Source organism: Gossypium hirsutum, chromosome D08 (genome assembly GCF_007990345.1).
Source record: "Gossypium hirsutum isolate 1008001.06 chromosome D08, Gossypium_hirsutum_v2.1, whole genome shotgun sequence".
NCBI lineage: Eukaryota > Viridiplantae > Streptophyta > Magnoliopsida > Malvales > Malvaceae > Gossypium > Gossypium hirsutum.
In genome coordinates this window covers 17,852,479-17,868,828 of record NC_053444.1, presented here as the reverse complement: position 1 = coordinate 17,868,828, position 16,350 = coordinate 17,852,479, and the positions used below count along the sequence as shown (strand labels likewise).

Here is a 16,350-nt window from a genome sequence, read left to right as displayed (position 1 = left end):
ACCTATCAGAAACGAGGAACCAGTGACTCATCCAACAATTGTTTACCCTTAATCTGTTCAGTCCACGTCGGTCTAACTTGCAGCTCAGCCAATAAGCTACCATCATCAAACAAGCTGAGACGAGCAAACATTGCTCTGAAATCAGATACCACGTTAGCCTTACCAGAGTGATACTCAATTGAGCAATCATAATCCTTAAGTAGCTCTATCCATATTCACCGCCTAAGATTTAGCTCCTTCTGAGTGAGGAGGTACTTAAGGCTTTTGTGATCTGTGTAGATAGTACACATCTCACCGTATAAATAGTGCCTTCAAATTTTTAGTGCAAATACCACCGCGGCTAGGTTAAAGTCATGAGTAGGGTAATTCGCCTCATGAGGCTTAAGCTGGCGAGACGCGTAAGCAACCACCCTACCCTCCTGCATCAGCACATAACCCAAACCAACATGTGATGCATCATTGTAGACAGTGAATTCCTTCTCAGACTCTGGCTGTATCAATACAGGGGCCTCAGTCAGAACTTTCTTCAGTTTCACTAAACATTCTTGTTGTTTATCAGTCCAGTTAAACAGTACCCCTTTATGCAACAACTTAGTCAGAGGTGCAGCAATCAAGGAAAACCCCTTAACAAAACGTCTGTAATACCCTCCCAGACCCAGAAAACTTTGAATCTCAAATACGATCTTAGGTGTTTTCCAATCCAGTACGGCTTCAATTTTTCGAGGATCAACCCTAATCCCCTCGGCAGATACCACATGACCCAAAAATGTCACTTCTCGCAGCCAGAACTCACACTTGCTGAACTTAGTGTATAACTATTTGTCTCTTAAATTATGCAGAACAATTTGGAGATGTGCATCATGTTCATCCTCGGTTCTTGAATACACCAAGATATCATTTATAAATACCACCACGAACTGATCCAGGTAAGGCTGGAACACTCCATTCAATAGGTCCATGAAGGCAGGTGGTGCATTCGTCAGCCCAAACGGCATCACTAAGAACTCGTAAGGACAATAAATAGTCCTAAACGCAATCTTATACACGTCAGCCTCTTTAACTTCAGATGATGATACCCAGAATGAAGATATATTTTAGAGAAAATTGAAGCTCCTCGCAACTGATCAAAAAATCATCTATCTTCGGCAAAGGATACTTATTCTTGATAGTTAGTTTATTCAATTACCGATAGCCGATGCACATGCGCATGGACTCATCCTTCTTCTTTACAAACAACACTGGTGCTCCCCATAGAGACACACTGCTCGAACGAATCCTCGATCCAACAGTTCTTGGATTTGAGCTTTTAACTCCACCAACTCTTCGGTGCCATCCTATAAGGAGTGGTGGACACTGTAGCTGCTCCAGGCAAGAGCTCAATACTGAATTCAAATTCGCGGTTTGAAAGCAACCGAGAGAGCTCATCAGGAAATACATCAGAAAAATCCAGAACTGTTCTAATATCTCCAACAGAAGGACCTTCAGAATCAGATACACCAACATAGGCTAGAAACACCTCAAAACCCTTGCGAACTAGTTTTTCGGCCCTTAATGCAGAAATCACATTAGACAGAAAGTCCCTTTGCTCCCCAATCACAGCCACCTCCTCATCCTCAGTAGTCTTCAACACCATACATTTTGCAGCACAATACAAACTGGCACGGTGTTTTACCAGCCAATCCATCCCCAAGATTAGGTCAAATTCACCAAACGGTAGCTCCATCAAATCCGCTGGAAATATGACTCCTTGAACCTCTAAGGGCACATATTTGAACAACCTATCTACCCTTACCGACTGTCCTAGTGGACTTAACACAATCATCTCATTAACAGTACTCTGACACATGATACCCAAGGTGCCAGACACAGTGCATGCAATGTAAGAATGCATAGACCCTAAATCATTCAAAGTAGTGTAAGGTACATTCTGAATTAGAAACGTACCGATTATAACGTCTGGAGCGTCACCATCCTCTCGACGACGAGTAGCATAGACCAGTGTCGGCTACCTCACCTTAATATTACCAGCACCTCTGCCTTGCGCTGTACGACCTCGACCTACACCTTTTCCACCTTTGGCCCGCCCATGACCTCTTGGTGGCTGCTGACCTCCTCTCATTGGCTGAACAAAACCCTGACCTGCAGCTTGCAACTGAACAGGCCTCTGAGGACAATCCTTGACTTGATGCTCCCTAGACCCACATCTGAAACATGCCCGAATCTTTTTCCAGCACTCACCCAGATGATGCCTCCCACAATCAGCACAAGACTGTGGTCTAGCAATAGGAACCCCAGCTCGAACTGGCCCATCAAACCTGACCTTCTTTTTAGGCCTTCCAAAAGAACTCGAGGGTTTCGAATCTCTCTAATATCTGCCCCTATCCTTCTCACAGTTCTGGCGCTCAGAGCGCTTCACATCCTCGGAAATTTTTACCTTTTCTACTAAGGCAGTAAAATCTTGCTGCCTCTACAGAGCTATCAAGACCCGAAACTCATCTCAAAGGCCATCCTCGAATCGCACACAGCGTTCATATTCAATTGCCACTATCCTAGGAGCATAGTGACTCAGTCTTAGAAACTCCGGCTGATATTCTGCCACAGCTTTATTCCCCTGGGTCAAGCTCAGAAATTCCCTTCTTCGGGCATCCACATAACTTGCGCCCACATACTTCCCTTGAGATGTCGCCTTAAAGAAATTCCACATTAATCGGTCGCCCTAAGTACCCTCTCTCACGGTAAGCCACCATTGATAGGCTTCATCTCGTAGCAAAGACACTGCACCTTTTAGTTTTTGCTCAGAAGTGCAGTCGATGTCGTCCATTATTCTCTCTGTGGCGTCCAACCAGTATTCAGCCATATTAGTGGCTACTCCAAAAATACCCCTAAAAATTTCCGCTCCATTCGACCGAAGTCATTCTAAAATCAACCCACGGCCCACGGCCAACATCACCAGTATTGGTCCCTGTGACCCTTTCCAGAATGCGGAGCATAGCTTGGGATAGTGCATCATCCCCAGTCGCTCGATCAAATGGTCCTGTCTCAGTCACTGGTGAAGCTGGTACCTCCCTAGCCTCAACATTAGGCATGTGGCCTGATGCCAAAGACCTAGCCCTAGCACTTCCTCGGCCTTTACCACGGCCACGCGTACCCCTTCTAGACTACCTCTAGTGCTCATATCAAGTAACATATTATTTGTTTACGAAGTTTTATGCATTAGTTTGTAATTCCAGTAATTATTAACAGAAGTCTTATGAAAAGCAGTAATCAGAGTTTTGTTTTTGCAAATCAAGGTCTCCCTACAGTTTAAGTTTACTCTCACTAAAGAGTTTCAGTACAGTCCTACTATCTATAGTAGTCCCTTAATGTATTTCAGTTTAAGCAATTTACAGTATAAAGAAAACTTACAGATTCGGCGCTAGAGACTCGGTGAGCCACACTTGTAAACCTTCCTAAACACTTCAAAAATAGTTTTTTAGAAATTCCAAATATTTTTAAAAACCCATTGCACAACTGAGTTTTGTAACTTGCCTTTGATACCATTAAATGTAACGTCCCAAACTCGGGCTAGACGTTACGGTCGGATTTGGTGTGGCACATTGAAGTGTTTCTCAAAAATAGGACTTGTTGGAAAAATTTATTTCTAAGTTTAAAATAAACCCCTTTTATTGTTAATTAGAAATCAACTAGTCAAAATGTTTGTCTTGTTAGCTGATATTGTCTTGATAGGTTGATCTAAAATCGCGGAAGCTTTTGAATGCACTAAAGTTTAAATTTCGTGTCTTGGAAGAAAGTAGTTATTTTGAAAATACATCTTCTCCTAAACTAGCAGTTTAAAATAAGTAAGCAAAAGCCCAATTAAAATTTTAACAAACATAAATGGCATTATCACATAAACCGAACCCAACACAAACTTTCAATTTAAATAAAAACGAATGTAAAACAGTAGCAGTTGTGTGGCCACCTCCAAGTCCCTCGCAGCACCGAATTGCCTATGGTTGAGGGTTACCTGCACAGTTAAAATGAGAGGGTGAGTTTACAAAAACTCAGTGTGTAATCCCCTATCAGTCAATCAGAATACAATATGCAGTAACAGTTTGGGTCTGAGCCCTATTAAGTAACAGTATAGTGTGGGCCTTAGCCCAGTACAGTAACAAAGTGGGCGTTACCCAATACAATATCAGTTTAGTGCAATAATGCAACCCATCCCAATCCAGCCAACTCACCACTCTATGCCACTAATACACTATGTGGGGATAAAATCGACCCACCCAGCCAACACACCAATACCGCAGCAAGGCTGCCAATAATAGTATCGCAGCGAAGCTGCCAGTAATAGTAAATGTGGCAAAGCCACCAGTACAGTATACTTCCCCAAATCAGCTTCCCAACCCCATGCAGTATGTCATGTCATAAATCATACGTGTATGCAAAATGTTATACTCAGTAACAATCATATACAAATCATGAATACATTAGTCGTCCTACCTCTTAGGGTATAATGGTCATTTTCATTCTTAGGGGTAAAATAGTCATTTTACCCTTTAAGGGTATTTTGGTTATTTTACCTATTTTGGGGTTTCGGTACATATATCGACCTCTCGAAAGGTCTGCATTCACCTCGAGCGACTCAGGTAACCTAAATGGTCATAACAGTGTTAATGGGCCCAAAGCCCATTACTCAACCCAAGTGGGCTCATACGCTCGTGCGGTTCGTTCAGCCCAGATTTCGCCACGGTTATGAGATCTACACAACCCAGTCAAGAATTTGGCATATAAGTGGCCTCAAATCGCAAATGATATCCTAAAGAAACATGGTTAGTAGACGGTCTAAACCCCAAAAGTGAGGTAGCATATTACCTTGTTTGAACGTTGAGGACAAGGGTTGCGACTACTTCAAACCACTTATAATCCACCACTCCTCGAAGGAAACCCTAAAACTGCAACGAGTAACACCTTAAGAGGAATGAATCAACAGTCGGTAATCAAAGAATAAAAAGTAAAGTATTCAGTTTTAAGAAGATGAAAAGAAGAGAATAGGTTTAATCAAAAGTGAAAAGAGTGAAAACACTGGACTGATAGTCAGAAACACTTGCAGCACTGGAAAGAGCAAGAAGTAACGGAGAAAAGTTTAGCCCAGGGAATGATACAATCAAAAGGGGATATTCAATTAGATGATAAAAGGAAGAAAAAGGAATGGAGAATCAAAAGTCGATAAACCAAAGAAAGAAAGAAAGAATTTGACAGAGGAGGAAACCCAAAATACTATTCGGTCAAAACAAAGAAAAAGATAAAAGATAAATGATAAAAGGAAAGAGCAGTAAAAGAAAACCCAAGAGGTACACCAAGTCTTCGAAAAATGCGGCACTAAAAGCAAAAAGTGAAAAGATTACTGACCGAAACCGAAGCAGACAGAGAGGAAACAACCTCTAAAAACCCCAAAACTGATTATCCTATTGCCTAATGACCAAATTCGTCACACACACTCCTCAACACCCCACTTCCATGATTTTCTCCTAAAATCTCTCCCCTTATCCCTTCTTGAATCACTCCATCAATTTCTCTTCAACTCCTCCAACAACTCCATTCAAATTGCATTCAAACTCCCCTTAGCTGTGTTTCAGTCCAGCGCCACTACCTACACAGCTCAAGCAACCAAATAAATACAAGCACTATTATTTATAACGCCTATATGCCACCTTGCCACCAGACCACAAGCTATTTTTATGTCATAAAACAAGCACTATTATTTATAAGGCCTATATGCCAATGTCCAGATTCATTTAAGAGAAAAACTAAAAATTCTGTAAAAGCTAAGACTTGAACCTATGCTTCTCAAACACTCTCATACACCCCCAAATCACTTGGCCATTAAAGAAAGCAAGCAATCAGTGACAAATCATGCAAAAATTAAAGACTTAAATTTTTGGGGCGTTACATGAACATTTTCTAGTAAAGTATTTCCCACCTAGCAAAAATGCTAATTTCATAATGAAATCACCACTTTTCAACAAAGGATGATGAATCCTTACACGAGGCATGGGAAAGATTCAAAGAGTTACTGCTTACATTCCCTCACCATAAGATTCCACATTGCATCCAACTGAAGACATTTTATAATGGTCTTAACGCACACAGAAGGTTAGTGGTAGATGCTTTTCCGAATGGTGCTTTCTTGTTGAAGTCTTATAATGAGGCTTATGAGATCATCGAGAGAATAGCCAGTAATAATTACTAGTGACCGACAAATCGAGCAACTTTAGAAAGACGAGTAGCTGGAGTGCATAAAATAGACGCCCTCACTTTACTCTCAGTTCAAGTATCTTCTATCTCTTCAATGTTGAAATAGTTTACTACTAATGGTTTAAATCGTGCTGCAGCTCAGCCATTGAGTCACTTTGATGTTATTTCCTACATATATTGTGGGGATGGCCATTTTTTCAAGAATTGTCCATCAAATCCTGAGTCTATTTACTACATAGGGAATCAACACCAAATTAGAAGTGGACAAGGACCACAAACCAGCTTCTATAATACTTCATGAAGAAACCATCCAAACATTTATTGGAGTAACCAAGGAACTAGATCAAACAACAACTACATGCAGTTTAGCTCAAATAAACCTAAAGGGTTTAATCAACATATTCAGAAGCCACCACAAGCTGAAACGTCCAATAATTTAGAGAATTTGTTGAAGGTGTACATGGTGAAGAATGACGCCTTAATCCAAAGTCAAGCAGCAACACTGAAAAATTTGGAGAACCAAGGGGGTCAATTAGCTATGGAGCTTCGTAATAGACCGTAAGGAACCTTGAAGAGTGACACGGGAAATCTAAGAAATTTTGGTAAGGAACATTGCAAAGAAGTTTCTTTATGAAGTGGAAAGACTTTTGAATCCAAGGTAGTTGAGGTTACAGACGAGCCTGCCAAGAAAGAGGAAAATAAACTAACAGTTGAAATTCCTGCACCAGAAAAGCCAGATTCTACCAAGTCTAAAGAGGTAAAATCTAAACTAGTGAATTATGATAAACTAACACCTTTTTTAGATGTAGATACAATACCCTAGAAGAGTTGTCCAATCCAAGCCAAAGTTCCTTCACCTCCATATCCTCAAAGACTCGAGCAACATAAGCATAAATAGGAGGTGCAATTCAAGAAGTTTTTGGATGTTCTAGAGTAGCTTCACATCAATATACCATTGGTAGAAGCCTTAGAACAAATGCTTAACTATGTCAAGTTCATGATTGACATTCTCTCCAAGAAGAAGACGCTTAGTGTGTAATACCCCTAACCTATATCCGTCGCCAGTTTAGGGTTATAGAGCATTACCTTACTTAACATCATTCAATAATATAATTACATCGTAACCAATCATATACATATATACCATCCCTAAATTGAGCCTTCGAGGCCCTAAAAATATCTTAGAAACAATTCAGGATCAATTTGAAACTATTTGAAAAGTCTAGGAAAAAGTCACAAAAATTTTGAAACAAGGGTCACACGGTCATTTGGCCAGGCTCGAATGGTTGAGAAATACGCCCGTGTCTTAGGTTGTGTACCTTCGAATTAGGGACACACGATCATGTCCCAGCCCGTGTCCTCACCCGTGTAACTCTCTAAGTAGGGTCACATGGCCGGTCATACGCCCGTGTGCCAGGTCGTGTGTTAGGCCGTGTAACTCACTGGCTTGCACCCTAAACAAATCATCATCTGACGTATGGTCGTGTCGCCAGGCCGTGTGTTTAACATGGCTAAGTCACACAATCGTGTCTTAGGCTGTGTGAACCCAAATTTACATAAAATCAAGTCATTTCCAAGACCATTACATGCATACACATTTAGACCAATTGTGTATATTTTCAAAGCACCAAAACCTTATCTAAACATACATATGTTTTCCATTTCATGAATCCTAATTCAACACACCAATATGCCATTCAAAGGCACTTCAAATGCACACAACAACACTTACCTAAACATGTAAAATTTACCACATTTCAATCATCAAATCCTAGTTCAATACTTATCAAAACATGCCACAAACTTGACCATTATCATGCCATTTCAAACATACCATAAAAGACCATATAAACATGCATAATAAGGTAACCAAAATGTCACCATTTGCCAAGGCATCAAATGATACCAACCAAAATAACTTCCCAGAACTTATATATGCCAAAACACCAATGAAACATTGATCAAAATACCATTACAATTCTTGCTATACATGTCATTATAAACCTTGGTCAAAATGTTCAAAAACTACCGAAAATACTTCTGGATAGTGTGATAGATCTCTACAAGCTTCTAACCAAATTAAGCTTCCAATAATGCATAAAACATAGGAAAGAAACTACGTAAGCAATGAATGCTTAGTAAGCTCGTATAAACTTAAAAAATGTAACTTACCATTTCTATAATACTCTTTATAGAACTAGTACAAACCAATACCAATGCCATAAGCTTAGTATAAGCCTATACAACATCACCAACTCACAAGTCAGTATATTAATCCATATCATAAATGAAATCATTCATAAAATATATAATTTTCCATATGTATACAACATCATTTAGTTCATCAATCCTTTTCGTAAGTTCATGATACATTCCATTTGAACACTTACCATTACATTCCCTTTTCCTTTACATCGTTGTTCACATGAGCTGTGAAATGGGCCTGCTAACACGAGTTGTGGGTCAGAATGTAAGCTATACGATGTTGCTCACACGAGTTGTGGATTACCCACAACAAATTCAGGATCTCAGCCATTGATAGGACATTCAAGACTAGGACCCAAAACATGAAATCCTTTATTACATGTCATTCGTATCCTAAGAATTCCTAAGGTTCAACCAGGACTCGATATTCTTCGTAGCATTGATATGTTACACATCGATTCATTCACATTATATTAACATAATAACATTCAATTTAAATAACATTAATACGTGAACTATTCATACAAACTTACCTCGATAACTAGGGGCGTAGAAATTAGGTCGAACTAATCCAAAGCTTTCGCCTTTCCTCGATTTAGATTCGATTAAGGTTTATCTTGATCTAAATATATAATTACATTCAATTAAATACTTCAATTAACCACAAACATTGAATTCAATCCACATTTCATATTTATGCAAAATTACCAATTTGTTCGTAACATTTTAACTTTTTCACAATTTAGTCCTTAAGCTTATAACTTAAAATCTAACCATTTTAATCTAATTCCATGTTAACCAGACGTGCAAGGGACCTTGAAAAAACGCATATTGACCATCATTTCAGAATAAAACCTTAGAATTTATACCTTTAAAAATTTAATCCTTAATTCCAAATTTTATAAAAAAATCACTTTACAAAACTTGTTTATTTCTTAACAAAGATTCATAATCTATCAATTAAAATAAAGGAACATTCAAGAACATTCATGGAATAACCCTTAACCTTTAACAATTTTACAAATTGGCCCCCGAGCTAGCTAGATTAAGCTAAATCAAGTAAAAAAACATAAAAATCAAGCTTACATGGACACACACAAGCTAGCCAAACTTAAGAACCCAAAAAATGGCTTTACTTACTTCAAATTTCGGTGGAAATAAATTTTGAAGAAGATGAACATATTTTTGTTTTATTTGTTTTAGGTTTAATTACACATTTACCTTTTTAACCTTAAAACATCATTATAATTTCACTAAAACCATGTTCAAAAACATCCACTAACCTTATGAATAGTATAATTACCATTTAAGCCCATTTAATTCCATTTTCATAGTCATTTAGCCATTTTAACTAATAGGGCTTTACTTTTACTCTTTTTACGATTTAGTCCTTTTCACTTAATTAACCAAGTAAACATCTAAATTTCTTAACCAAATTTTAACATGACATTAATTTAATCCCAATGATAATAAAATAATAAAATAATAATAATTTACTCTTCAAATTTGTTGTCTCGAAATCATTATTCTTGTAACAACCCAGTTTTGAGTGGTGTCAAAAATAGTAGATTCGGGGCCACCAAATCTGACGAGTAAGTTCATAAATATTATTATTTAATATTATGAGTCAAATATGATTTTAAAAAGAGGTTTTTGATTTGATAATTTATGTAATTTAAGTGATTTATTAAGTTCAAGTGGTAGGATCCTAAGGTTAAGTGGTTTTAGAAAATGAGGTATCGGGACCTTGTTTCTACAAACCTAGCTGCAAATATTTTTATAAATATTTATGGGCTCTCATTAAGGTAGTATTAAAATTTTGTTAAGCAAATATGTTTCGATAATTAACTAAGTAAAAAGGACTAAATCGTAAAAGTTAAAAAAGTCATTCGCTATTAGTTTAAATGTGTTAATTGATTAAAGAATTATTAATTGGAGGGCCTTAATGGGTAAATTACCCATTCTTAGGTTGGTGGACGGTTAAAGCTTTTGTTCTTTTAATTTTATATGTGGTTTATATATTATAATGTTATTATTATATGATAATAATAAAATAAAGAATAAAATGGTTAATAAATTAAAACAAAAGCCATCTTCTTCTTTAACATAGTGAATGACAATGGAAAAATAAATGGAGAAGCTTCAAGCTTCGGCCTTGCTTTGGATGATGCATGTAAGTCTATTTTAGTCTCGTTTTTAATATTTTTTTATGTTTTTGAGATCGTTAAAACTAGGTCCAGGTAGCCCGTACCTTCGATTTTGAAAATGTTAAAGATTTTGAATGTTTCCATTGATGAATCTAGTGATTTTTTATGTTGAATGATGAATTTGAAATATTAGTTATTATTTAACAGTATTTTGTTAAGTGATTTTTGATGAATTTATCGATTAGGGACTAAAATGCTAAAATAATAAAATTACAATGATTTGATGTGAAATTTTCCAACAATGGGCTAAAATGGAGGCTATGAATATTCGACTAGTGTAAAATATCAATAAAAATAGTTAATTTGCATGTTCTAGGCTCAAGGATTAAATTGAATAAAAGTAAAATTTTAAGGGTAATTTTGTAAAAATGTCAAGAATGACTGAATTGCATAAAATGCATTGTTTTACTATCTAAATTAATAGATTGAAAAAAATATTAATTTAGATCAAGATCGAGTGGAAAGTCAAGGAGAATAGAAAATTACCAAAATACCCTATACTTTGTCATTTCTGCAATTTTGCCAGTTAAGTTTGTATGGTAAATAGCGTTTTAAATTGTTGTTTTACATGTTATCATGTTATATTATCATATCATTTATCGACAGAAAAATCCAACGAAGTATCGACGTCCATCGATTAAAGAAAATGGATGGTTTCAACCATCGAATATGAAAAGGGATGGTGACGACCATCGAATATGAAAAGGGATGGTATCAACAATCGAATATGAAGGATGATAAATCCAATTGGATCATGCTCAAGTATAATGGTTATCTATGTTAATTTCACATGAATTATATTCAATTATGCTAACATGTGTTGTTGTTGGTGGTTAGGCTTGTGCCAAGTTTATGATTGAATTATATCATGTTTAATATTAATGAAATACAGTGAAACGGTAAGTTCTCAATTGGTAACGTGCTTATGTCCATGAAAAGGTGGAATAAATCAAAGTATGTAATTTCTTATACAATGGTTGATTATGTAGTTGATTCCAAAAGAGCTATGTTTAAATGCACTAGCTTTTAGTCATGGTTGATGTTATGCTTATAACCTGTGTGTTATGCATATGAAATGGGTGAGGAAAGGTAATGAAATGATAAATTCATTGTTGAAATGAAATTTGAAGAAAAGGGAGTAATGAGTTTGAATGAAGTATTATATATGAGAAATTTACATATGCTATGCATGAATATACCTATATCATGGATAAATACACTAAGTCGGGAATTGTTAATGTGGTTTAGGCTTATGAAAAGCATTGGGAACATAATGAAAATGGAGTAAATTGAAAAGGTATAATCTTATAGAAAGGTTGTTGATTATCTATTAAGTCACATAGAATCCTATCACGTTATGAATGATTAATATATGCAACATTAATAAACTTAATCATTTATGAGTTGTTGTTCATATTGATTTATGAATCTTATTGCATTGGCATAGATTTGTATTTATTCCATAAAGTTTATTATTGAAATGGAATATTATGCTTAAAGTTTACACAAACTTACTAAGCATACATTGCTTACGTTACTTTCCTTTAGTTTACAAATTATCGAAAGCTCGATCTGGTTGGAAGCTAATCGGAGATCCATCACACTATCCAATAATTTTATCGGTATATTTTGATGCATGGTTTTATGGCCAAAGTGGTAAGTGTTGGCATGTTTGCAAAGTGACCATTTAGGTCATGTTCTGATATGAATTTTAATCAAGTATGTTTGGTTGAAATATGACAATTTTGGACCTAAATATGATATGTTTTATAAAGGTTTTGAATAGATGTGCATGATTGAAATATTGTACGAATATATGTTGATTGTTGGTACCATTTAGAAATGGCTATATTTGTGTCATTTTTATGGTTTTGATGTATGTGAAAAATAGTCCAAATGGTAAATTTATGTTGTATTGCCTTGAATCTAATATGGTAAATTGAAATGTGCTTATGTGTAGGTATGTTTGAAATGATGAATTGGTATGTTTATAATGAGACCAAGTGGAGGTATGCTTTGAGGTAGATATGAACTATTGGTAATGGTATAAATGTAGTCAAATTATGATGAGTTTTGTAATGGAAAATGAAGTAAGTGTTGATAAATGAAATGTGTTAAGTACATGTATATGTTCAAATAAATTGTATGTTTGTATTTGAGGTGTCTATATGGCATATTGGTTGAATGGAATTTGGTATTCGATTTGGTCTTATTATGCATGTTTTAGGTATGTTCTGAAGCTTAAATTTATGTGCAAATGGCTTGTAGGTGTGAGCTTGATTTGGGTGAAAGAAATGGCTTGAAAATGACATATTTCTTGTCCACACAGCCTAAGACACAGGCGTGTGTCTTAGCCATGTGTGACACATGGCCATGCGACACGATCGTGTGTCCCCTATAGGTTTTTAATTATTACATTTCGAGAGTTCAACGGCCTGGTACATAGGCGTGTGGCTTGGCCGAGTGACCTAAGTCAGAGAATTACATAGGCACAAACACGGGCTGGGACACGACCATGTGTCCTTACTTGGAATGTCCACACAGCCTCAGATACGGGCGTGTGTCTCAGTCGTGTGAACTCTGCAGTGTAAATTTTTTTATTTTTTTGCATGAAGTTCTAAATATTTTTGATTTAGCCGCAAATTGTTTCTAAAGTGTTTTTAAGGCATAGAAAGCTTGAATTTGGGACGTTATGCATGTCTTTGATTAGATTTTACAATGATTATGAAACGTTGGAAAGGAATGGTTTGAGTTATGTTTTTACGGCAATGCTCTGTAACCCTATTCTGGTGACGGATACGGGTTAGGGGTGCTTCATTTGGTGATATCAGAGATACGGTTTAGTCAGTTCTCAGACTGAACTTTGCATGTATGAAGTCTAGAAAGACATGCCATTATATAACCTATGATAGTGTGATGTCTCTTGGCTCTAATGAGATTTGTCTTACTTATAGACAGAGATGTTTTTCAACCGAGCTAATTCTGATAATGCTGGAAGCAATATTCATGTGTATGAGTAAAAAGTTGCTTATGATAAGTCAGAACTCATAAAGGTAAGAATAAAATTTCATATTATTATGTTAATAATGAATGTTATGTTATGTGTATATATATGAGAGTTAAATTTAGTGTCTTTACGATCTCCACCCCCTCACCCTTAAAATCTTATACAGAAGAATTCACAAGATTTATGTTGATTAAGTCTGTAAATGAGAAGCTATAAAATTCAACGATTGAATTAGTAATAACATGGTCAGAGCCGAGAAGGGGTTAGCAAGTAAAAAGAGTTTTAGAAGAGATATCAAATTTTTCTGAAGATCATTCGGGGTATGCAATGTCGCTGTTAAATAATAGATTATTCACTGGTAATCGACTTATTCAGGTATGATATCTAATGAATGGATTAACAGAAATTTCTTTTGAATTGATTTCTTTAATGAAACGGGATAATGTGGGATTATTGATGACTGTAGTAGTCAGTGGAATAATGTTTGAATCGTAAAAATTTTTGAATGTAGCGGTTATAGTCAAGTATCTTACGACGATCTCTTCTAGGTAATTTATATGTTCTTTTATCTTCAGAGATACATGCAATTGTTCATCTTCAGATGTGATTCTTATCATATGAGAATGCTAGCTAACCAAAATGTTAGACAAAAGTATTGTTGTTTTGGTTGATTAATGATCGAAATTGCTCTATATTCTTTAGCATTCTATTCTATTATGTTCGGTAAAAGATTTAACGATAAGACTCCTATGATGTTATTTTATTTCTTCTACTAGTTAATTTTCTGAATTATATATATGCAATTTATGTTGTCTCTATCACAACTAGTTCCAGTGCGTATGAGCGATATTCTTCTTCTGGATTTTCTCTAGGGTATCATCAATCTCTTTATCATTCAATATGGGTTGTATTCTTGGAGATTCAGTAGAGGTCCACATCTTGGATTTCATTATCTCGGTTTTCTTATCATTCTTATGGTCTATTCTATCAAACATGGTTCATTTGTAAAGGATATTCATTGGTCAGAGGTAATTACATCTATTACAGTTGTAATTCTTGGTTCGATAATGGGAGCACGGTGATATAGATCTTAGATTATAGAAGTTGTATTACTGCACTGGTTGTTATTGGGACTACCTTCAGTTTTTCTCTTCTGTTTTGAAGTGTACTACTGATGGTTGGGGTATTATTCTATCTATACGGTTGTAACGTCGGTCCTATTGAATTGCTATGGTTTAATTAATCCGATGGTGGTGACTTTGGTATGATTTAAAGTTTTGATGTTAATAATTGAAATTGTTTTATTATATATCCATTTCCAGGTTTCATGAAAGGGTAGTTAACGGCAAAAGTATAGACGATGGAAGATCGAGCTTAAACTCGTATATTGGTTCTCATTCCTCGAGTAATCTCGACTTATGTCGATGAGTGGAAATGGTATGTTATGTTTCATTTGAGTTAGTGTAGTTTGTAGAGATCTTTGGTTTGTATTTGAAAGGAATTATGATAGATTGTATGTCTGGGTTGTCTTGACAACAAGAAGAAGGGATTATTCTGAAATGTTATTATTTGATTGATAGATCGACTTAATTGTGTTATTTAGAAACGGGTTATTCAATTAAAAAGTTAGGTAAGTTGTTTATATTCGAGCCTATTTCTCAATTCGGGAATAAATTTTACAGATTCATGGGCAAATAGTTGGATAGCCTTAATGAAGAATTCATATTCTAGAAGACATGAAACAAAATTATGTCTATAAGATCAGTTCTAATTACGAAATGTCATTATGAGTTAAATTCGTCTCGATAGTTGAAGTTGTCGTGCTTGTGTTAAATGATATTGCTTGACACTTTCCATGAAAGGGAAATAAATATCAGTTGAAAGTTGCAGATGCAAACATGTCAGAAGCATCAGTTAGAGTTTGATAATACGGGTTTTTCGGTTATGTTTCATTAGACTATCACTGGGAATTATTTGGTAATTATACTACTAACTATAAAGTTATGACAAAAGAACATCATAGTTGTTCAGTTAAGTTCAAATATATTATTAAGTTCTAATGTAAGTCCTGATACGAGTTCTAAATCAAAATGAGTTATAAATGATTTATATGTGGATTACCATTAAGAAGATGACAAAGAGATTTGATGTGATGACTTTTATCAGGTGAGAAATTTCGGGGATGAAATTTTCATAAGGGAAGGAGAGTTGTAACAACCCGTTTTTCAGTAATGTTAGAAACAGTGGTTTCGGGGCCACAAAATCTGACGACTAAGTTCATAAATATTCTTATTTAATATTTATGAGTCAAATGTGATTTTAAAAAAAAAAGGTTTTTGAATTGATAATTTATGTTATTTAAGCGATTTATTAAGTTTAAGTGGTAGGACCCTAAGTTCAAGTGGTTTTAGAAAATGAGATATCGGGACCTCGTTTCTATAAATCGAGCCATAAATATTTTTATAAATATTTACAGAGTGTCATTAAGGTAGTACGAAAGTTTCGTTAAGAAATTTGAATGTTTCAATAGTTAACTAAGCAAAAAGGACTAAATCATAAACGTTAAAAAAGTCAATCGCTATTAGTTTAAATGTGCTAATTGATTAAAGAATTATTAATTGGAGGGTCTTAATGGGTAAATTACCTATTCTTAGGTTCGTGGATGGTTAAAGCTTTATGTTCTTTTAATTT

General features: G+C 35.6%; 1 protein-coding gene and 1 non-coding gene across 2 annotated transcripts; both read right to left on the bottom strand.

Annotated features, from left to right (window-relative positions):
* Nucleotides 1-1,306: 1,306 nt before the first annotated feature.
* On the bottom strand, nucleotides 1,307-3,086 carry LOC121220306 (uncharacterized). The gene is made up of 5 exons (XM_041099982.1): nucleotides 2,932-3,086; nucleotides 2,735-2,882; nucleotides 2,392-2,467; nucleotides 2,015-2,301; nucleotides 1,307-1,927 (listed from the first exon to the last, which is right to left on the bottom strand). Exons 1-5 carry the CDS (start codon nucleotides 3,084-3,086, stop codon nucleotides 1,307-1,309), a joined length of 1,287 nt encoding a protein of 428 aa, XP_040955916.1.
* A 2,893-nt stretch (nucleotides 3,087-5,979) lies between these two features.
* On the bottom strand, nucleotides 5,980-6,084 carry LOC121220451 (small nucleolar RNA R71). The gene has a single exon (XR_005917653.1). It is a non-coding gene; the product is annotated as a small nucleolar RNA R71 (small nucleolar RNA).
* Nucleotides 6,085-16,350: the final 10,266 nt, after the last annotated feature.